Here is a 24,421-nt window from a genome sequence, read left to right as displayed (position 1 = left end):
TGGCTAGACTGGAAGGTGTCTGAATGCTACTTGAATTTGCAGCATTCAAAGGATTCAAGGTATACCAGATGGATGTGAAGTCTGTATTCTTGAATGTAATCCTAGAAGAAGAAGTGCATATTGAGCAACCGGATGGGTTTGCTTTGTCAGAGGATAGTGACATGGTGTGTAGATTACACAAGGCCTTGTATGGATTGAAACAAGCACCAAGGGCATGGTTTGAGCAGTTACAATCTCATCTTGTGAAGATATGATTTCAGAGAACAAGTGAGGACAACAACATCTACCTGAAATCTGAAGGTGATCAGATACTGATCTGTGAAGTATTTGTAGATGACATAATCTTCGGAGGAGATGATGAAATGAGTCATGCATTTGCAGATGAAATGAAGAAAGAGTTTGAGATGTCTCTGATTGGAGAGATAAAGTTCTTCATTGGTCTACAAATTCAGCAGATGAAGGAGGGTATCTTCATTACCCAGTCCAAGTATATCAAAGAGGTATTGAAGACCTTTGGCATGGAGGAGAACAAACCGGTTGGAACACCGATGTTGACTAGCTACAAATTGACTAAGGAGGATGATTCATTGATGGTGAATGAGAAGGAGTATCGGTCAATGATCGGTAAGCTGCACTATGTGGTGCACAACATACCGAATATTGCTCATGCAGTGGGCATAGTGGCCTGTTTTCAGAAGAATCCAAGAGAATCCCACTTGGTAGTGGTAAAGAGGATTCTTAGATATCTGAAAGGGACAGTTGATCATGGATTGTGGTATCCATACAATGGTGACTTTGATCTCAATGTTTTTACTGATGCATATTGGGCAGGTAATGTGGACGACCGGAAGAGCACAACTGGTGGTGTGTTCTTCCTTGGTGGAATACTAGTCTCATGGACAAGCAAGAAGCAGTTTTGTATTTCCCAGTCTACAGCTGAAGCGGAGTATGTGGCAACATTTATGAACTGCACTTAGGCAATCTGGATGAAGCATGTACTGGATGGCTTCAAAGTGATTGTATCTGAACTGGTGAGTATTTTCTATGATAATACTAGTGCAATCAATATTTCCAAAAAATCGGTATTGCATGCTGGGACCAGGAATATTGAGCTCAAGTATCATTTCTTGAGAGAAAAGGTTCAGAATAAAGAGGTTGTATTAGAACATGTTTCCAGTAAGGAGCAGCTAGCAGACATATTCACTAAGCCCTTACCGAAGACTACATTTACCTATTTGAGAGGTGAATTAGGGGTTCTGCCCCTTCATGAAGTAAACTAAAGTTGTGTGCTCCACATCAGTCAGCTACTACCATGTCAGATCTTACAGGATTGATGTGTTGAAGGATGCTACTCCATAGGGGGAGCAGCATAGTGGAGCTTGGAAGCTTGTGCCTCCACTTTGGCATTATTGTCAAAGGGGGATAATATATATTGAAGATGATTGAGCATGTACACACTAATCAATCCAGGTGATGGTGATATTTTAAGTTTCATAGGTAGAGTGTCAACCGATGTATATATTTTACTGAGCAGTGATTCACTGAGTATTGCCATCAATGCCAAAGGGGGAGATTGTTGGCATATGATGAAGCAGTGATAATGTATGTTGTCATTGATGTCAATAAGTGAACAGGTATATGGTACTCAAGCAGGTGAACCGGTATGAACCGATATGATGACTGGAAGCGACTATAGTCAACCAGGATGGAGTGAACCAGTGTCGGGGTTCACAGTTTGACTACTGGTTGGTAGTCTCAGTTCAGCCCTAGGGTTTCTGGTTTGGCTTGTGCGACGCAACCGATGATGTTTTGTGTTAAGTTAGTTAAGAACAAGGATAAGGATCAGGATGCCACATCAGCTATGTGTACGTGAAGGATTTCTTCGAGGATCTTGCGGTGAATATCGAATGCATTGAATGTCTACCTCGGGAATGTGCGTTTTTCTTAGAGGTATGTGAAGAACACGTGATGGGTTACTATTTTCCAGTTGCGGTGAAGATTGGACGATGCAGAATAACTTGAGATCTTTCTCAGATTGTCTTATTCTATGCAATGCATCTTAACAGTCAGGATTGGACCACTTGTAACTAAAAAACCTAAATGTTTAGGATTTAGGGTTTATGCTACCGACCTAATTGTTGTCTATAAGTTCGATGATGTTTGCTATTGTTTGTGTTGGAAAAAGTTGTGTGTGTCCGCATGTTTTGATACTTGCCAAACCAAAAGTGAGGAGTCTGCAGAGTGTGATTGCAGAAGAGAGGAACTAAAAAGGATTTGCCTTAGCAAAGTAGTGTTGTTATCAAATCAAAGTCTTACCTTTTGTCTTCTAACCATTTCAACAGAAGGAAAATCCCTTGACCAGGTAGCTTTAATAGGATTGTTGCAAATCCTCTAACTAGGTGACTCAAGCTCATTGAGTTCTTTAAATCCTCTAGCGAGGTAACCTTTAACATGGTTTATAGCCATCCCTTAACCGGGTGATCCCTAACAGGATTGGTTCCTAACATAACCTTATTGTAAAGTCTTTAACCGGACTAGGTTCCTAACAAAGCGGACTTCAAAAGAGTTCAAAAACAAGCTTGTGGGTATTCATCCCCATCGTGGTTTTTGCATTTTGGGTTTCCACGTGAAAAATTTGTGTCATGGGTTGTGTATTTTTCATGTGATGATTGAGTAGTTTTTGTTCAGTTGTATATGCATGCAGAGCTAATGGTTGTGTTATTACTAATGCAACTCATGCATGATTAAACTGGTAAAATAGGTATCTAGATTTGAAAATTGTTGGATGCTATTTGAAGTACTTTTGTTTTACCGGTTTAGCTGTCTGAAGTATTTCTGTTAACCGGTATTGCTATGGTTAAGTACAATGATATAGACAACCGGTTATATGTGTTCAGAGAGTGTCAAATTATTAAAGCAAGTCTTTGACCACACTGATTCACCCCCCCCTCTCAATACCGGTTAGAGTATTAGTTGTTCATCATTATTTATCAAATGTTCCTCCCATGTCTTGTTATAAATTAATATATCATCAAAGAACACCAAACAAACTTCATCAAAAATTTCTTAAAGATGGAGTTCATCAAACTTTGAAATGCAGATGGTGCATTAGTAAGACCAAAAGACATCACCAAAAACTCATAATGACCCTCATGAGTCCTAAATGTTGTCTTGGGAATGTCTTCTTCTTTAATTATAATTTGGTGATAACCCAATCTAAGATCTAACTTCGTAAAAAACATAGCTCCATTCAATTCATCTAATAAACCATCAATGACTAGTATAGGAAACTTGTCTTTGATGGTGCACATGTTGAGCACTCTATAGTCGGGGCACATGTGTCATGTGTCATCCTTCTTACACACCATTACAAATGGGAAGGAGTAAGCACTATGGCTATGCCTAATAATTCCTACTTTTAACATCTCTTGAACAATCTGTTCGATTTTACATTTATGTATATATGGGTACCGATTGGGTCTAATGTTGGGTGGTTAGCTTCCTGGCACTAGTTGTATCGAATTATCATGATCCCTCTTAGTAGGAGTCTCTCCAAAAACCACTAAGTTATGATCTATAATTTCTTGTAAATATGGATTGATAGGGGTGTTTAGTTGATAGGATCCCAATGAACATAATTGGACCACAAATCTATTAGCTCCTTTCTTAAGCAATTTTTGCATTTGATGAGAACTTGTCATTTGTGAGGATTCTGCACACAACCCTCTTAGCTCCAGTTTCTTTCATTTTGATTATCATCTCATGAATAATTCTTGAAAGTTCATGTCAATTGTTCCCCAAGTAGTAAGCCATTGTCACGTCATTGTACTCCCAAAACAATATATGTTGCACCCATGGAGATAGCATACACTGGGCTATCAAGATTATAATCTCTCATGGATAACTTAAAGTCGGGGCATTTTCTGGAATAACTAATTGTACCACCATCTGCAATAAAAACTTGAAACTCTAGAGCTAGATAAATAAAACAATTCAGACACATAGCCAACTATTTTTTGATGATGTTATGAGTACTATATGAGTCTATCAACTCTATCACTTTATCCTTCTTTAAGAAACCCATTATTTTGAGTGTTGTTGGAGCAATAAAACCAGCAAGTGCATGGCACAAAATAATTACTTGAGAATCATTTAATTCCTCATCTAGTCTCTTGTCACTTTCTAATATCGGTTCTTCATCTTCTTCCTCACATGGAGCTTCAATATAGAACATATTTTCAGTGCATTTAATCATTGACTGTGTTTGCTATCACAATTAAAACATAAACATGTTACTATCTTCTCCTCAATTTGTTGTGGTGTTAATCTAGTGGATTGAGGATGAGACATTGATAACCCATTCTCTCTTATCCCACTAACCCCTTTCTTTCTAGAAATTAAATATTTCTCTTCTACCATGCATGCTAAGAGAATAGAGTCATTTGTAGAGGTAGGATTAAACATGTGTACCTCATGTTGAATGTGATCTTTGAGGCCTCCAAAAAATAATTCATTCAAGTTCTCCTTTGCAACTATATCCACTCCAATGGATATATTTTTAAAAAAAATTAATGTAATCCTCTACAAATCCTGATTGATGAATGTTAGCTAGTCTCTTGAAGAAGTTGTTGGTTCCACTATTTCTATATAGCACGCTTGTAGCTTCTTTATTAAAATTGACCATGAGATTGTGAGACCCTTTTCCTGTTGTTGAGTACATATACATCAATACCAAATGAATTACTCTATCTCTATATATAAAGATTCCATAGTCACCTTTTGTCCACTTGGTATTTGATGCACATAAAAAAAAATATCCATTTGATTTATCCATGTTAGAGGAACATTGCCATCAAACTTGCACATATCAAGTTTTGTTATCCAGTTCCTAGATCCCAAATGAGTATTAAAATTTGAATCAAAACTCATTGACTTGTATGATTTTCCTTGGTTGTTTGAGACTTCCTTTCTTGACCCATTCATATAAGAAGTTAGCATGCTCTTTATCTCAAATAAATCTGCTCCTAGGTTCTTCACATCTCCTTGTAGTCGATATATATCCCCCTTCATTGATGATATGCATTCTTTAACCTTGCTTGCTTCTTCATTAGGGATAATATCCTCACTTTTTCCCCCATCCTTATCAAGATATTTTCTCGATGTTGAAAAACTATTTTGCCTCTTGAAGAGGGGAAAGAGCTTTAGAAGGAAAATAAGATGTTTAGATTGCAAATAAACAAGCAATAAAGCATGAAACACAAACAATGCAATAAAACCCAATTATACCTTGCTTTCACCTTCTTCCTCAATGGAGCTTGGATGAAGTTGAAGTGCGCCCAAATGCCTCCAACTTGATGATGATTTGCTCCTAGATTGCTTGATGTGGTTGGCTCTCATTTGCTTCAACAAGATTGTTGGATCAATATTTGGATTGGATTGTGATAGACAGATGAGTATTTGGATTAGAAGAGGATTGGATAGAGGATAATGAAGACATTATGATGGCATGCTCTAATAGAAGATAGAAAACGATAGAAGCAGAATGAGGATGCTATCAAGAAGATCTCTGTTTTGAGGAGTAAATGATCTCCAACTTATAGATTGGAGGAGGCCAAGGAAGGGTCAATATTGATTTTCTTATGGAGGGTTGAGATTGATTGAGATAGAAGGCATGGATCAAGGGTGCCTTGGGAAAATAAATAGGAATATAAAATTCCTTGAGAAGAGTGGGGAAAGGAAATTTGAATTCAAAATGAGGAATTAAAAATTCCAAAATAAGGATGCATTGAGCGATTCAAAGAAATTTGACATTGTCTTTGAGAGACTCAATGTTGATGTGACATGAGTGGGAATTAAAAATTGGAGAATAATGATAAGCATGATTATGAGAGATTCTAGAAGGATTAATTAGGTTGAGTGGGGTTAGGAAAAGTGATTTGTAGGAATCACATGAATAGGTTAATTAATTAAAATTAATTATTTGAGTGGGTTTAGAAGAAATAATTATTGGAGGCAACTTTAGAAGAATAGGGGAATAATTAATTTATTTGGTAAATTAATTATTGGACAATAGTGATAGAATTAATTAGATTAGATTTAATTAACACTGAGAAGAATAAGGATAACACAATTAAGTCAATTAATTATGTTGATAGACTTGAATTAATTAAATGTTAATTTTTAGGTGTCTACACCTCTTATAGAAGGCCTCGTCGTGATACAACTTTTTTTACGTTAAATTGCATGAATGAAATTTAAATGATAGGAAACTTTTATTGTAACTTTCTAGGGTCAAAATAACGCTTACCTAGAAATATCTCCATGAAATAGCTAGATTTGCAACCTTAAGAGTAAAATTATTAGAAAACCTAATTATGTGATAAATCCCTTACTTTTGCTCCAATATCTCTAAAACTTGGACTATAGAATTTTCAATTAAATCCCCAAAAACCCTTAAAAAATTAGGACTAAATCCATTGAAATATTTGAGATAGGATGTTTACAAACAATTAGAATAGAATCCTAATTTTGCAATAACTTGCTCAATTTTGCATAATTTTTTCTAAAAATTGGACTAAATGTTCTTCAATATATTCTTCAATAACCCTTCAAAAATTATAAAAAAAAAATTGCAAAAATTTTAAAGATATGCAATTTCCAAAATGACCTCCATTTTGAAGAAGAATGCCTTGCCTTCATGGTGCCAAGATCATGCTCTGAAACCACTTGTAATGAAATAACTTGCACACATGAGGAATAAAATATGAAATATGTTGAGAATTATATATAATAGCAGAAAATAATAAGTAACTTTGAGGGGGCAATTTCCTAAATATCTCTAATGAGAACGCACTTCACAATATGATCATAAAATAAGACACACTACCTCCTACATATACCCTACTTATGCCTACTATATCAGCTTGGCAAACCTAAATATGACTATATAGACCTAAGGCTGACCTAACTAACTAAATAGCAATGTAATAATGATTACATGACGTAATTAGAAGTTAAGGCAGCTACAACCTGACTACTCATAACCATATGTATACTCTAGGATTAAGGGTGTAGCAACTCTTCACTCTTTTGCCACTTGCTCGTACTCAAATTACTTGTCAAGATCATTGTTCCTATCAATGGAATCTTCTCCAATGAGGCTTCTTAAATATGTGGGAACCTCTATCCTTGGTTTGGCTCCAACACCCATAACTACTTTTTGCAACCTTTCTTCAACTCCTTTCAATTCTTCTTGAACATCAACGATAGCTTGCAGTTTCTCTTCTTCTTCAAAGTCACTAACATCACCAACTACTGCTCCTCTCCTTTGTGCATGCTCCATAGAATATATTCTTGCCATAAAGTTCTACAATAATTCTTCATGATCTCTTCAACCACCTCCTTTGGCACCTCCTCATTGCATCCTTCTTGGTGGCATTCTTTCCAATCCTTGCTCTCTCTATCTCTCGTTGGCTCTGATACCAAAATAATGACACCACTAACTTCTAGTTAAGACAATCATGATCAAGAAAATAAAAATGTTTGTCTTATTCTACAATATGGAAAAAAGAATGATTACAAATTTCTATTCCTTCATTTATTTGCACCCCCTTCTCACTTCCTTTGCCTACGTCTTCATCTCCTACCCAATTTGTCCTCTAATTTGCCTCTCTCCATCCCAAACTCAAACTCACAAAGTAAACTTATCAATAAAATATCACTATCAAGATCAATACTCAGAAGAATACTCAACATCAACCGGTTAAATGTTATAAGAAACTTAACAGTAAACAACTTTAATCTTATAAACATCCAAATGCTTAATCATATATCAATACACTCCATCTCCCAATGCTTCCAGTTATCATGCCTTATCAGAAGTTAATCAAATCAACAAATAAGATCATAACCAATAAAAACATTCACCGCATGACACAAATGTTTATACGTGGAAAACCCAAATAGGTAAAAACCACGGTGAGATGAGACTCACAAGATAGCAATCTGAACTCTTCTAAAGTTTGCCCTGTTAGGAGCCAAGCATGTTAAAGATTTTACAATAAGTCTTGTTAAGAACTGATCTTGTTAGGAATCATCCGGTTAAGGGATTTACAAATGCCTTGATAAAAAGAAAATACCTTGTTAGGAGTAACCTTGGTAGAGGATTTGAGAATCCAAGCTAATGAACCACCTTGTTAGAGGATTTAAGAAGTAACCAAGCTTGTTAGAGCTTACCCGGTTAGGGGATTTCAATTCTGTTGTAATTGTTAGAAGACAACATGTTTTTCTTCATATGTATGAATAACACTACATTTGCTTGATCAGATCCTTTTAAGCTCCAATCTGCCTTTACTGAAACTACAGATTCATTCTCCGGTTAGGCAACCACACACTCAACTGATTTTTGCCAACACTTGCCAACACCTTTTACAAAACAACTTCATCGACCTTAAATACAAATCAATTAGGTCGGTAACACAACAAAAACCTAATTTTCTCATAGAGATTACAAACAAATCGGTTCAAGTGTGATCGTTGGATTTACATAGCAATCTATACACATTCTTCAAGAAAATTCCAACCGCTCCATGATCACCGCTTCACCCGACTTGTAACTCATCACACGCTTTGCATTAGATGCAATCCATTTTGCTCATTCCCTAGACAATCAAACAAATGCGTCAAAACAATCTGAACTTATTTTTACAATGACCACACGTGTCATCATCATTATCGCTCATCATCAGATAATAAACCAACATAACCATTTTAGCAAACTTAATTGGTTAGGGTTTAACAAAAACAACTGGTAGGGTTTACCGATTACATAACATAGAAAGGGTTTAACCCTATACACCAATTACCGGTTCAACTCACATACTTATATACCGGTTTACAACATCTTCCTCAAAGATCTTCCTACCGGTTACAAGACAATAACAACAATAACAACAATATCAACAATATCATAAATACCATTACCGGTTCGTTGACATCAATGACAACATAACATATCATTAATGCAATATTCATGCAAATGCCAACAATCTCCCCCTTTGGCATTGATGGCAATACAAATATCAACGCCTCTGATTGCTGCTGTAAATGGTGAATAGGAATCCTGGTTTACATTACCAAGTATTCACCATGCTTTGTCTGTCTTCAGCTTGTCGTTGGTTTCCCTTTGCCATAATCACATAATTCTTCTCCCTCTTTGACAACAATGCCAAATTGAAAATGTAATTGCAAATTTTCACTGTGCATCAACAACATACGCAAACTTGATGCTCCCCCTGTGGAATACATCCACTTCTACATCAATCCTTCTAAGATTTGCAAGTGAAGGGGTACAACCCCTAATTGACTTCTAAGACACTCAAATGTAGTCTTAGGCAGATGTTTGGTAAAGATATCTGCAAGTTGCACCTTGGTAGAAACATGCTCTAAGATAACAACTTTACTTTGAACTTTTTCCCTCAAAAACCAATACTTCAATTCAATGTGCTTGGTTCGTGTGTGCAAAACATGATTCTTAGAAATATTTATGGCATTTGTATTATCACATAACATCTTTATAGGTTCTGATATTTTCATCTTAAAACCTTCCAAAATGTGCCTCATCCAAATAGCCTGTGTGCAATTCATATAAGCTGCAACATACTCAGCTTCAACAGTAGATTGTGAAGTACAACTCTACTTCTTACTACTCCATGAAACAAGCCTTCCTCCTAGAAAGAATGCTCCACTAGTAGTGCTTTTCCGGTCATCAACATTTCTTGCCCAATCACCATCTGTGTATGCTTTCAAATCAAAGTTTTCTCCATATGGATACCATAATCCATAGTCAACAGTACCTTTCAGATATCTAAAAATTCTCTTGGTTGCTATCAGATGTGCCTCCTTAGGATTCTTGTGGAATCTAGCAACTATGCCAACCGCATGGGCAATGTCTGGTCTGTTGTGAACAACATAGTGTAATTTTCCAATCATTGACCTGTATTCCTTTTCATCAACAAACTTAGATTCATCTTCCTTGGACAACTTACAACCTGTAACCATTGGTGTTCCAACTGGTTTATAGTCACTCATGCCAAAATTCTTCAAAACCTCTTTCACATACTTAGATTGTGTAATGAAAATACTATTATTCATTTGTTGTATTTGCAAGCCTATGAAATTTTTTATTTCCCCTACTAAAAACATTTCAAACTCATTTTTCATTTCATCTACAAAACTGTTTCTTATGACATCATTACCTCCAAAAATAATATCATCAACAAATACTTCACTGACCAGTATTTCATCTCCTTCAGACTTGAGATAAATATTACTATCATCATTGGCTCTTGCAAAGCCTACCTTCATCAGGTGTGTATGAAGTCATTCATACCATGCTCTGGGTGCCTGCTTTAATCCATACAAAGCTTTATGCAATCTGCATACCATGTCTTTCTCATCTTTCAAAGCATAACCATCTGGCTGCTCTATGTATACCTCTTCTTCCAATATCCCATTCAAAAATTAAGACTTAATATCCATCTGGTATACCTTGAACTTCTTATGGGCTGCAAATGCAAGTAAAGTTCTGACACCTTCCAGTCTTGCTATTGGTGAAAAGTTTCTCCATAATTTTCTCCTTATTCTTGCGCATAACCCTTGTAGACTAATCTTGCCTTGTTGCGATCTACAACACCATCTTCATTTAACTTGTTTTTGAATACCCATTTAGTACCTATAACATTCTTATTTGTTCAGGACTGTGGTTCAGTCTTACATACCTAGGAATAACATGATCATTCTCTTCAGGTTTAGCTTCTTCATTATCATCTTCTTCTGAATTTATTTGTTCCGGTTGAACAAGTGCTTCGGAATTTGCTTTACCGGTTTTTGATTTAACAGTTTCAAGTTCCAAAAGCAAAATGCAAGGATCTTCATCCTTTTTCTTTGAATTGGTTCCTTCTAATACTTTAGGACATTCTCTACTCGAACATCAGCACTCTCAATAATTATTTGTGTCCGGTTGTTGAAGCATTTATAGGCCTTACTCTTGGTGGAATAACCAAGAAATATGCCTTCATCACTCTTAGCTTCAAACTTGCTAATGTAATCACCTCTTTTAGTAAAACATTTCTACCAAATATCTTAAAATAGCTAACATCGGGTGATCTTCCATACCAATATTCATAAGGGGTCTTGTCCTTACCTCTTTTCACCAGAACTTGGTTCATTGTGTAGACAGTTGTACTTACAGCTTCTCTCCAAAATGTTTTCGCTACACCTCCATGTATCAACATTGTCCTAGAAGCTTCAACCACTGATTGGTTGTTCCTCTCTACGATACCATTCTGTTGTAGTGTCCTTGGTGCAGAAAATTGTCGTTTGATACCATTCTCATCACAATACTTAGTGAATTCATCAGAAGTAAATTCACCGCCTTGATCTGTTCTCAGACATTTTATCTTTTTGCCACTCTCTTTCTCAGCTAAGGCCCTGAAAGCCTTGAACTTACCAAAAGCTTCATTCTTATCCTTTAAGAATGTGACCCACATCATCCTTGAACAATCATCAGTGAAGATCATGAAATATCTGTCACCTTGAATGCTTCTTGTTCTTATTGGTCCACATAGATCTGTATGAACCAAATCTAACAAGTGCTCTGCTGAGAAGGACTTGTGATGGGATTCACCTAGTTTGCTCAACACTTCACCCAGTTGGTGTTGCTCAATTCCACCAACTCACCAGGCCTAGTTGCTCTCTAGACCTCCAAGTCCTTCTCAGTCTCTTCTAGGGCTTTATTCTCGACCTTTCTAAGGTGTTTGCTTCAAGTTTTTTGGCTAGGAACCCTACCAATTCACAGTGCTTCACATGTGCTCAATTATGGCTTCTTGGCTTCAAGTTGTCTAACTGACCTCCTACCATTGTGAGATGATAAAGAGGTGTGGAGGTATCTTCTTTCATGTTTTGAATGCATTTAGGGTCCATTTGAGGTTTTCAATCAATAGGTTTCTTACCCATTCCAAAATCTTGCCTAGAAAAGGGCTACAAGGAATTAGCCCAATTAAGCCTCCTAAAACCGGTTTTTTAGAGCTTGAGTGAAAACAGTCCAAAAGACCCCCAAACAAGTTTGGTTTTTCTTCAATGGTTCATCTAACCTCATGATATTTTTGTGGTTTTGGCTTCTTAACCCACCATTCAATGTGCTAACCCCAAAATGAGGGTTTTGAAGGGTTTTCTAGGCCTCTAGCCAACAGTGAATGGTCAAGTTGAGGTTTGAGCATTAAATTAACTTTTCATGGCTTCTCCTTGCATTGTCAACTCTTTCCCAACTCCTTGGACCTCTCCAAAATCTTGGATAGTGATTTGTTACTCACCCCTGCACTTTACACCATGTTTTCACCTTATTTCCTCTAGCCGGGTTGCTCCTGGACTCGCCTAGAACAAGTTGACGGTCATGCTTAAACTCTTCTCCAGCACTTGCCCCTACATATGTACAATGTACAGGTGGTTGCCCTCCATGTCCCAACAAGCCATGATGACAGCACGTGTGGAACTCATGGGGCAACCATATTTACAAAAAACTGTTATATACAAGCCAAAACTGGTTGTTTGCAAACTAAAGCAAGAAAACACAAATAAACAGTATCCACAAAGCTTTAAATTGAACCAACAATAATGTAACACACTAGAGAAACTCAATCCATTGCTAGATCAATGGATTCAATCCATTTTCAATTATAAAATGAGTAAAATCAAGCCAAAATGTTGCCAACTAGTCTGAAAATGAGTAGTTTCAGATTGTTGAACTTACATGACACCTTGTCCAACCTTGGTAATCATGAAAGAGAGGGTACTTATAGCTTTCCCATGTGTGGATCCATCCTAGGGAGTTGGACAATCCCTAACTCCATTGCTAACCAATTCAGGACAAAAGTTGTCATGACAACTTTTTGCAACTTTGCACTTTTGCACTTTTTTATCTTTCCAACCTATAAGACCCATTCTAAGTCATCACACATGACTTTTTAAACTTGCCTCAGACTAATTTAACCCTCCCTAATGCCTATACCTATTTTTGACACTTTTGACCATCAAGAAAGTCAATTACCTACTCATATCCACTATTTACACAAAAATGCAAACCTAAGAAGAATGAACTCAAACTAGGGCTACATTGACTCAAAACCCTCTTGGAGTTCTTATTCACTATTGACTTGGCTAGGGTCGGTACAAGCCAAAATTAAAAAAACTAGATAGTCTAAGTCCTAGGTGCTCCTGCACCATTCTCCCAAACAAAAGAAGATCATTTCACCTTCTTGGGAATCAGATTATGATCAATTCCAAGCTTCTTAAACTTTGTCTCAAGCACCAATGTAGCTTCAGCATCATCCATACCATGCCATTTGGTTAGGTGCTCCCAATAGGCTTGATGCCTTGTCTTCTTGGCGATCCTTGAACTCAACACCTTCTCGACCTTTGGATTTGGTTTGGCTGCTAACTGAAGGTTGTTCACATCATCTGAAACCTTTGAGTGATTGCAATTTGAACCTTGAATTGGTCCCTTGTATGCAACTAAGTCTACTATGTTAAAAACCGGTGACAATCCTATGTCACTAGGTAGATCCACCTTGTATGCATTTTCTCCATACTTTGCTAGAATGGCACATGGACCTATCCTTCTCATTTGCAACTTGTTTGGCACTCCTTGTTGTAGCCTTGCTTTGTTTAGGTGCACCATGACAAGATCTCCCACTTGAAATTGTAGGTTCTTCCTCCTTTCATCAACTTTTTGTTTGAGTTTGCTTGTATTCTCCATCAATGCTTGCTTAACTGATTCATGGACCTCCTTCATTGATTGAGCAAAGTCCTCTGCATATCCACTTCTTGTTGCTGCACTTCCTAAGTCTCTCAACTCCAAAATGCCTCTTGGGTGCACACCATAGACCACTTCAAAAGGGCCCTTGCCGATAGTCCTATTCATGGTGTCATTATATGCATATTCAACTTGTGAGATTACTTGATCCCATGTCTGACCATATTCCTTAGTAAGGCACCTTAATAAGTTTCCCAAGCTTCTATTCACCACTTCGGTCTGCCCATCTGTTTGAGGATGGTAGGCTGATCCGAAAGAGAGGTTGGTGCCAAGATTTTGCCATAGTGTCTTCCAAAAAGGACTCATGAACTTTGATGGGGTTCACCTAGTTTGCTCAACACTTCATCCAGCTGGTGTTGCTCAATTCCACCAACTCACCAGGCCTAGTTTCTCTCTAGACCTCCAAGTCCTTCTCAGTCTCTTCTAGGGCTTGATTCTTGACCTTTCTAAGGTGTTTGCTTCAAGTGTTTTGGCTAGGAACCCTACTAATTCACAGTGCTTCCCATGTGCTCAATTATGGCTTCTTGGCTTCAAGTTGTCTAACTGACCTCCTACCATTGTGATATGATGTAGAGGTGTGGAGGTGTCTTCTTTCATGTTTTGAATGCATTTAGGCTCCATTTGAGGTTTGCAATCAATAGGTTTCTTACCCATTCCAAAATCTTGCCTAGAAAAGGGCTACAAGGAATTAGCCCAATTAGGCCTCCTAAAACCGGTTTTTTAGGGCTTGAGTGAAAATGGTCCATAAGAACCCCAAACAAGTTTAGTTTTTCTTCAATGGTTCATCTAACCTCAAGATATTTTTTGTGGTTTTGGCTTCTTAACCCACCATTCAATGTGCTAACCCCAAAATGAGGGTTTTGAAGGGTTTTCTAGGCCTCTAGCTGACAGTGAATGGTCAAGTTGGGGTTTGAGCATTAAATTAACTTGTCAAGGATTCTCCTTGCATTGGAAACTTTGTCCCAACTCCTTGGACCTCTCCAAAATCTTGGATAGTTATTTGGTACTCACCCCTGCACTTTACACCATGTTTTCACCTTATTTCCTCTAGTCGGGTTGCTCTTGGACTTGCCTAGAACAAGGTGACGATCATGCTTAAACTCTTCTCTGGAACTTTCCCCTGCATATGTACACTGTACAGGTGGTTTCCCTCCTTATCCCAACAATCCGTGATGGCAGCACGTGTGGAACTCATGGGGCAACCATATTTACAAAAAAACTGCTATATACAAGCCAAAACTGGTTGTTTGCAAACTAAAGCAAGAAAACACAAATGAACAGTATCTAAAAATCTTTAAAATTGAACCAACAACACTATAACACACTCGAGAAACTCAATCCATTGCTGGATCAATGGATTCAATCCATTTTCAATTACAAAATGAGTAAAATCAAGTCAAAATGTTGCCAACTAGTCTGAAAATGAGTAGTTTCAGATTGTTGAACTTACATGACACCTTCTCCAACCTTGGTAACCATGCAAGAGAGGGTACTTATATCTTTCCCATGTGTGGAGCCATCCTAGGGTGTTGGACAATCCCTAACTCCATCGCTAACCAATTCAAGACAAAAGTTGTCATGACAACTTTTTGCAACTTTGCACTTTTACACTTTTTGATCTTTCCAACCTATAAGACCCATTCTAAGTCATTACACATGAATTTTTAAACTTTGCTAAGACTAATTTAACCCTCCCTAGTTCCTATACCAATTTTTGACACTTTTGACCATCAAGAAGGTCAATTACCTACTCAAATCCACTATTTACACAAAAATGCAAACCTAAGAAGAATGAACTCTAACTAGGCCTGCATTGACTCAAAACACTAACTCTTGGACCCTCCTGGAGTCCTTATTCACTACTAACTTGGCTAGGGTCAGTACAAGCCAAAATTGAAAAAACTAGATAGTCTAAGTCCTAGGTGCTCCTGCACCAACTTGCTCTTGAAAGTTGAAGAAGTCGTCTTTCCTAACTGACATTCTTTGCAAAGAGCATTAACCGGTTTGTCTAGTTGAGGCAGACCTCTTACTTTGTTGGACTTGCTCACTTTAACAATGTTATCAAAGCTTATATGACAAAATATCATTTGCTAAAGCCAGCTATCATCTATCTTTGCAATCAAATAGTTGCTAACTTTTGGATTAAGATGAAAAAATTACCTCTGGTTTGTTTCCTAGTTGCAATCAATTCACCTTTATTATCAAAGATTTTGCACATACCATTCCTAAAATCCAGTGGGTATCCTTTGTCATTAAGTTGTGCCACACCGAGAAGATTGTGCTTTACACCTTCAACCCAATAGACATCGTCAGCACTGCTCTTTCCATTAAGAAAAATAACTCCCTTACCTTTAACCATACAGGGTGAGTCATTGCCAAATGTGACAACATCGCCATCAAATTCCTTCAAGGAAAGAAATTTTCTCCGATCACCGGTCATATGATGTGAACAACCACTATCAATGATCCAATCATCAGAGTTATCCGTCCTGGACACTAATGCCTTCTGGTCTGATATCTCTTCCTTAATAGCTACAAACACAATATCTTTACTAGCGTCATCATCAGATTCTTCATTAGTGATACCACTATCAACCGCTATAAGACAATCTCTCTTGCCTTTGCCCTTATACTTCTTGAATTTGTCTCTCTTGAGTTCATTTTCACCATTAGGACAATTAGCTTCTATATGACCAATCTTGTTGCATGCAAAACATTTTAAAGGTAGTTTACCTCTATATTTCCCAGTGCCTCTAGGCAGTCGTTTTTCCAAAATGCTTCAAGCTCCACTAGGCTGTCTTCATCATCAGCATCTCTGTTGGATCTAGATTCATAGCCATGACAAGTATCTCTATTTTTTCTCACAGATGGGTTAGAGACAAAAGCTCTAAATGCAGATTCTGATTTCTATACACTACCATCATAACAGTTTAATTCAAAAGCAGTAAGTTTGCCAATGATAGAGTCAAGAGTTAGCTTAGTTTTGTCAATGGAATTCAGCTCCTGAATAGTTGCAACTCGGATAGCATAGACCGGTAGCAGGGTTCTCAGTACCTTACTGATCACTGTGGCATCTTCCACTTTCCCTCTTGCACTCTTTATTTCACCATCTATTTTATCCTTTGATCATACTGTTGGATATTCTCACATTCAGACATTCTCATGTCATCAAACTTTCCTCTTACGCTCTCCTCTTCAGCAATCTTAACATGTTCATCACTGCTATAAATATCTTCAAGTTTTTTCCATACTTCATATGCAGTTTCAAGACCATGAACATCTACATATTCAACATCAGACAGGGAACTGATAATAGCCTCCAATGCTTGATGATTTTCTTGTTGTTCTTTCTTCTAATCATCAGTTAGATTTCCAGTAGCTACAATGTACTTAGTTTCTACATGATCCCAATACTGACTTCCCAGACTCTTAATGTAAATCTTCATTCTGTCGCTTCATATCCTATAGTTATCTTTGTTGAACTTTGGACCTTCCTTCTTCGTCATGATCTACAAGATATTTTCCTCAAGCTGTTAGGCTTTTAGATTTAAGAGGACCTGAGATGCTCTAATACCAATTGATGGTATGATGAAAGAATAAGTATCTGGTAGATTACTCAGAGGGGGAGTGGTGAATCAGTAAACTGAAAAAATGATACAAACTTCCCAAACTCAAACTCAAACTCACAAAGTAAACTTATCAATAAAATTTCACTGTCAAGATCAATACTCATAAGAATAATCAACATCAACCGATTAATTGTTATATCAACTTAACAGTAAACAACTTTAATCTTGTAAACATCCAAATGCTTAATCATATATCAACACGCTCCATCTCTCAATGCTTCCAATTATCATGCCTTATCAAAAGTTAATCAAATCAACAAATAAGATCATAACCAATAAAAACATTCACCTCATGACATAAATGTTTATACGTGGAAAACCCAAATAGGTACAAACCACGGTGAGATGAGACTCACAAGATAGCTATCTGAACTCTTCTGAAGTTCACCCTGTTAGGAGCCAAGCCTGTTAAAGCTTTTACAATAAGTCATGTTAAGAAATGATCCTATTAGGAATCACCCGGTTAAGGGATTTACAAATGGCTTGATAAAAAGCAAATACCTTGTTAGGAGTAACCTCAGTAGAGGATTTGAGAATCCAAGCTAATGGACCACCTTGTTAGAGGATTTAAGAAGTAACCAAGCTTGTTAGAGCTTACCCGGTTAGGGGATTTCAATTCTGTTATAATTGTTAGAAGACAACATGTTTTTCTTGATCTATCTGAATAACACTACATTTGCTTGATCAAATCCTTTTAAGCTTCAATCTGCCTTTACTGAAACTGTAGATTCATTCTCTGGTTAGGCAACCACACACTCAACTGATTTCTGCCAACTCTTGCCAACACCTTTTACAAAACAACTTCATCGACCTTAAATACAAATCAATTAGGTCGGTAACACAACAAAAACCTAATTCTCTCATAGAGATTACAAACAAATCGGTTCAAGTGTGACTATTGGATTTACATAGCAATCTATACACACTCTTCAAGAAAATTCTAACTGCTCCATGATCACCGCTTCATCAGACTTGTAACTCATCACGCGCTTTGAATTAGATGCAATCCATTTTTCTCATTCCCTAGACAATCAAACAAACACGCCAAAACAATCTGAACTTATCTTTACAATGACCAAACGTGTCATCATCATTACCGCTCATCATCAAATAATAAACCAACATAACCATTTCAGCAAACTTAATCGGTTAGGGTTTACCGGTTACATAACATAGAAAGGCTTTAACCTTATACACCGGTTACCGGTTCAACTCACATACTTATATACCGGTTTACAACATCTTCCTCAAAGCTCTTCCTACCGGTTACAAGACAATAACAACAATAACAACAATATCATAAATACCATTACCAGTTCAATTGACATCAATGACAACATAACATATCATTAATGAAATCTTCATGCAAATGCCAACAGCCAAAAGGAAGTGTTCAAAGATGGAGAATGTGGGAGAAAACACATGAGGTTGATGCCCATGCATCAGGTTTAAATTTTCTATGTTGAGGGGAAGGAGAAGTAGTTTGAAAATGCCTTAAGTTGTAGGGCCAGCATAGCAACAATCATGCAAGTAAGGTTTTAGTTACATGAAACCATTAGACAAATACACGAGAAACATCCTTTTTTATTAGAAAATGAAGTTGTAATTGTAGGAAATGATAATTTATCTAGATTATAACCTAAGGGACAATGGTATCCTCTAATACCAAGGAAAATATTTGTACCCAAACAAGGTGTTTTAAGAGTTAGGATTTCCTTGAAAAAAGTCATATAATATCCTAGCAAGCACATCCCGGGGAGCCAAGGTGTGTGGATTTTAAAGCTCTATAGTTCCAGTTGGGAATGAAGGAGGTAGCTAACTTCATGAAAATTTGTTTGGACTACTAGCAAGTTAAGGTTGATCATTTCCATCCTAGAAAAATATTGTACCCATGACATAATTTACCATGACACAAATGGTCAATAATTTCAATGTATTTTGTGATAAGTTTTCCCATGACACACAATAATCATGAAAACATTTTAGTGATAGAAAACAAATTAATTAGTGTTATGCACTTCATACTCAGAAATGCTAATGTTGATGCTCACATTTTGATGAGAAGATCCATATAGGAGATAATTATATTGCATTGTATACTTGGAGTAATTATATCTAATAGGGATAAACTACTTCTAGGTTTTAGACTACTTTTTTGGTAGCCCTTGAAACCAAATTCAACTTAATTACTACTTAACACATACAAATAAATGATCAAATCAAGAGAGAAAACAAAATAATAAAGGATAAGCTTAGAATGTATCTAGTGGATCAATTCACTAGGTGGGAAGAATATTTGTCATTAATGGATTTTCCTAACCATAAATCTTACCATTCCTCCATTTAGATGGCAACTTTGAAGGATTTTATGGTAGAAAGTGCAAGACATCAATGACATGGGATGGGTTAGAAAACTGACTTATCATTGGACAAAACTTGCTCCATGAATATGACAATAGGTAAAATAGGGAGAGGTTGAAGGAATTTATGGATTTCTCTAAAAGTTATGTAGATATAAAATGAACTCTAAGAGAGTTCATAGTAGGTGACAAGGTGCTTCTTTGTGTTCATCCATAGAAAAGTTCATTAAAATTTGGCAAGTTTACCAAACTCTTTATAATATATTAGACCATTTGAGATCTTAGAAAAGATTGTATGTCTTATAGGCTAGTTATGATACCTTCTCTTTCTCTCTCTCCCCCACACACATTGATATTGTATTTTATGTTTCTTTTCTTAAGAAATATTTTTGATTTCATATATGTGATTGATTGGCAGGCACTAGAGGTAGAAGGGGCCAACGAAATATGCGTTTCTCCACTCACAATCCTAGACATACACGGTATGTAATGATGTAAGAGATTTATTCAAATTAAATTCCTTTGAAAACAATGTGTTGAGAAAGGAGTTATGCAAGAAGATGAGGACATGTATAAAAATTATAATCGAAACTTATTTAATTAAATCAATATAGCTTAAATTTAGGGGGAGGATGTCACCTACCTATAAGACTCATTTTTAAGACACTTATATTCTCATTGTAATTTGGACTAGTGTGGAAACTCGATAAATTTGTTACTTATCTTGGATTAAATATACTTATTCTTGGTTAAATTATAATGCAATGACAAATTAAGATGTTTAGATTTCTAAATGAACTGTGTAATTCTTATTCATGGTTACCTTGTATGAACATAATGAATATCTTTATACAATTAATATGATTACGAATCTTGAGGGTTTTATTTAACTGAAATTGAAATAATGGCATGTTATTGAGAAGTCTCATTGAGCTAGGTAATGGAAATTAAATTATGGACATAGATGTGAACAAGCATTTTTTAATTGTGTTTCTTTTACTATGATATTTTAGGGATATATTCATGTGTGAATTTAAGAGTCTACATTTATTCAATGGCCAATGGAATCAAAAGTATTTGGGGAACCTCAATGTGGCTATACCCATAATATTAGACTCTAGTCCATTCGGAGGGACTGTGGTCTCTTTGTCATGAAATGTTTGTAATGTGATTTGTGAATGTTTAATTAATATTTGTTGTGTCCTAAGGCCATTAGGATTTGAATGTGTGCTGTGTTGGCATTCAAATTTGCCAATTTTGGATTTAATTTTTATGAGTTTTTAAAAGGCCTTAAAATATCTTATTTTATGTCTTCTATATGTTTGGGAGCATTAAGGTGGGTCCCTATGTGTGAGGTACGTTTTTGACCCCTTATATTTGACAATGGCCTATATATCACCCTAATTTAAGGTTTGGAGGTGTGTGTTAGTTGTATTGTCACATTACACTCTCATTCTCCAAATCTCATTTATGATCTTCAAAAAGTCAACAAGGTTTCACACGTGTGAGCTGATCTTGTAAGACTTCCATGGCAAGAGTGTAAAGGTACACTCCATTTTCTCAAGTTCTTGCACATGTGTGAACACTTGTGGGGAAACGTGGCTTGAGATCAAATGGGAGAGTGACAAGTTTAACTCCAAGAATTCAAAAGAATTCCAATTATCATCCCTTTGAGGATGAGGAGGGAGGTTCTTGTGACATTTTTATTTTTATTTTTCTTAAAATGAGTGGTGAGAGAGGAATTAAAAGTAGAGTGGAGTTGATTCTTGGAGATCTTCATCAACTCATTTCATCCTTTGGAAGACTTGGAGAGGTAGACTCCCAAGCTTTCTTTTATTACTTGTTATTGTGCATGAGTATATTTTTAGAAATGTGGTTATTTCATCTTTATTTGTGTTGTTTTTCTCCTTTTTGTGATGTGCATTAGATTGGGTAGGGTTGTATGAGATACGATATCTCACTTGATGAGAGAATCTCAAGTATGGAGTTGAGTGAGTAAAGAATCTTCAATCTGGAAAGCTTCTTCCTTTGAGAAGGAGAATCTTGGCTATGAGTGCCAATTTCTTATATTTGAGAATAATTGGATAAAAGGAAAAAAATGTGATTTAATATAAAGAGTTTTATGGAGAAGAAAGATTATTAAAATTTATGATTATGAAATAACCATTTTCTCATTGCAAAAGATGTCACCTCATCTCCTCCTTTGTGAGTCTTGTGAATATTCGTGTGTGTGTCTATCCTTAGGTTTTTTGGTGTTCATGTTGTGTGTGTGAGTTGTGAAATGGTATATTGTTTTTGTGTAGTTTGTAGTGCCCCTCCCTCGATCAAACTCTGTCTAACTTAGTTTGACTCTGGTTGTTTTTTGCGGTGGTTTATGTGACTGGATGATACTCTCTTATGTGATGGTTTTTATCATGTTGGTTATGCAATTTATCTTGAAGGATGGTTACATGCTAGATTATATGCATATATACTAACCTTGGATTGACATATCTTCTCTATGTATGAAATATTTCTTGTGTTCATCTTCTTGTATGGGTATGAGTCTGTATGGGGTTCGAGGGGATGATCTCCCGTCACCTACTTTGGAGGGATGCAAACTATCACGACTCTCCTCCATCGGTGTGCTTGTTCATGTTGGATATATATATGTGTGTGTGTGTGTGTGTGTGTGTGTGTGTGTTTCTCGGTGATGCGGGATTGCAGGTACTGAGCATCGACTCCACCCGAATCTTTGGGTCTAAGTGTGCTCTATGACCCAATGGTAAAGTGAAAAACCGGAGTTATTAGTCAAACCTCGTTGTATCATCGTTCCTATGGAACGATACCTGTGTCAGGTATCCTGGTATCTTGTTTGTTCGGTCATGTCACTCGTCATCTCTATTGGTCCTTCGTGTTTTGATTTGTCGTAGTTTGTTGCTCCTCTGTATAGTTTTATAATTATATAATATTTTGTGAGAAAGATTATCATATTTTTAATGATGTTTGAATGTCCTTGATTAATTAATTAATAAATTAAAATTGTGGAACTTAAAGATTTAAATTATTTAAATCATTTAATTATTTCAAAAGAGTTATTTATTAAAGAAATTCAAATATTTATTTTGTTATTTAAAAGGAGATTAAATTTTTATTGGAGTGTTGTAATTATCTTCATGAAATAATCCATTAGTAACATAATTATTATTTTGTGGGTTTAAAATTAAATTCATTGAATTTCATGTTGGCAGTTACAAAGAAATAAAGTAAATAATGGAATTAATTAATAAGATTCTTTGCATGCAATTTATTGTGGGGGCTACTATTTGTAAAGGGGCATTATTATTCTTATTGACTGGCTTTTTTGGAAAAGGGAGGTCTGCCATGAAGTTTTCTCTCCAAATGTTGGTTTTCAAAAAACATAAAAATTGGCGAAGGGATTTGTGAATGGAATTGGGTTTTTCGGGGGGTTTTGTTTCTTGGCTGGATTTTGGAGGAAGCTCTCGTCAAGGTAGATTTTAATTGTTAGGATAATCAATGGACAACTGAGATTGAGGGGGAGGGGAAGGGGGAGGGGGGGTGAATCAGTTGTCAACAGATTATATTTATCAAACCACTTTATAACTTTTAATCGGAGCACATAAACATTGAATACCGAAATAGCAGAAACAGATACCGGTAAGCAATCAAACTTAAGAATGAAATAGAGAATTAACACAATGCAACCATACCACATAACACCATGATTTGTACGTGGAAAACCCGGTAAAGGGAAAAACCATGGTGGGAAGCCTACCCACAGTCAAATGATACTTCTCCAGAAAGTATGTGATACATTGAGGGGCCTACACATGCAGGAAGGCACACTGCCTAGAGCGTACTGCTCATTACAAAAGAGTCTCATTGATTATAGAGGGGTTATAACCACCTCAAGGTAATTGGACAACAATCCAGAAGAATCCATGCCTGATTACAGTCCCGATTAAGCTCAATACCGGAGGCCTTTGACCTCTTACTTAAACCCAATTCAATCACCTATGATCGACCAAATCTCCTTCGTATATGATATTTCATTCCATGACCACGACACAAGATCTACAATGAGATCTTACATCAATTTATACAAACCCTAAGGCCTAAACCAATTAGGTCGGCCACCTAAAAGATATTACAATAAGATCATTACATACATCTATATTACAATGATATGCCATGTCGGCTTTAGACCAAAATAACAATAACCAAACCATAGAACATCCCGATAACGTGTAGAGAACACATTAACATGATACCGGTCCATAACCTAGATAGGTATCGGACCTAATCTGGGTCCACCACGCCAAAGCAATGTCTCCAATCAGTTGAGGCACGATCAAGGATCACCTTCCGCATCCTGAATTCCATCTTGAAGCTACACCAACGCCACTTGCACATCTTGTTAAAGATTCTCAATGTAAGTTTTGTCGGTAAAACCTTAAACCCTTACCGGTAACACAAGATCTTCTACCGGTAACCAACCATAACAGATAGTGTTGACATCAATGACAAAACATCAATGCAACACATAATCAATTCATCCATAT

At 36.5% G+C, this 24,421-nt stretch overlaps 1 protein-coding gene across 1 annotated transcript in view; it reads left to right on the top strand.

Annotated features, from left to right (window-relative positions):
• LOC131038409 (uncharacterized) overlaps positions 1 to 20,653 on the top strand; it is a 101,925-nt gene extending 81,272 nt beyond the window's left edge. The window contains exon 8 of the mRNA XM_057970838.2: positions 20,278 to 20,653. Coding sequence (XP_057826821.1) covers positions 20,278 to 20,357 — 80 coding nt within the window. The 3' untranslated portion in view covers positions 20,358 to 20,653. The remainder of the gene's footprint in view (positions 1 to 20,277) is intronic.
• Positions 20,654 to 24,421: the final 3,768 nt, after the last annotated feature.

The sequence above is a fragment of the Cryptomeria japonica genome, chromosome 2 (assembly GCF_030272615.1).
Source record: "Cryptomeria japonica chromosome 2, Sugi_1.0, whole genome shotgun sequence".
NCBI lineage: Eukaryota > Viridiplantae > Streptophyta > Pinopsida > Cupressales > Cupressaceae > Cryptomeria > Cryptomeria japonica.
The sequence above is the reverse complement of the archived record's forward strand: the minus strand, read 5'-3'. Positions and strand labels throughout refer to the sequence as shown.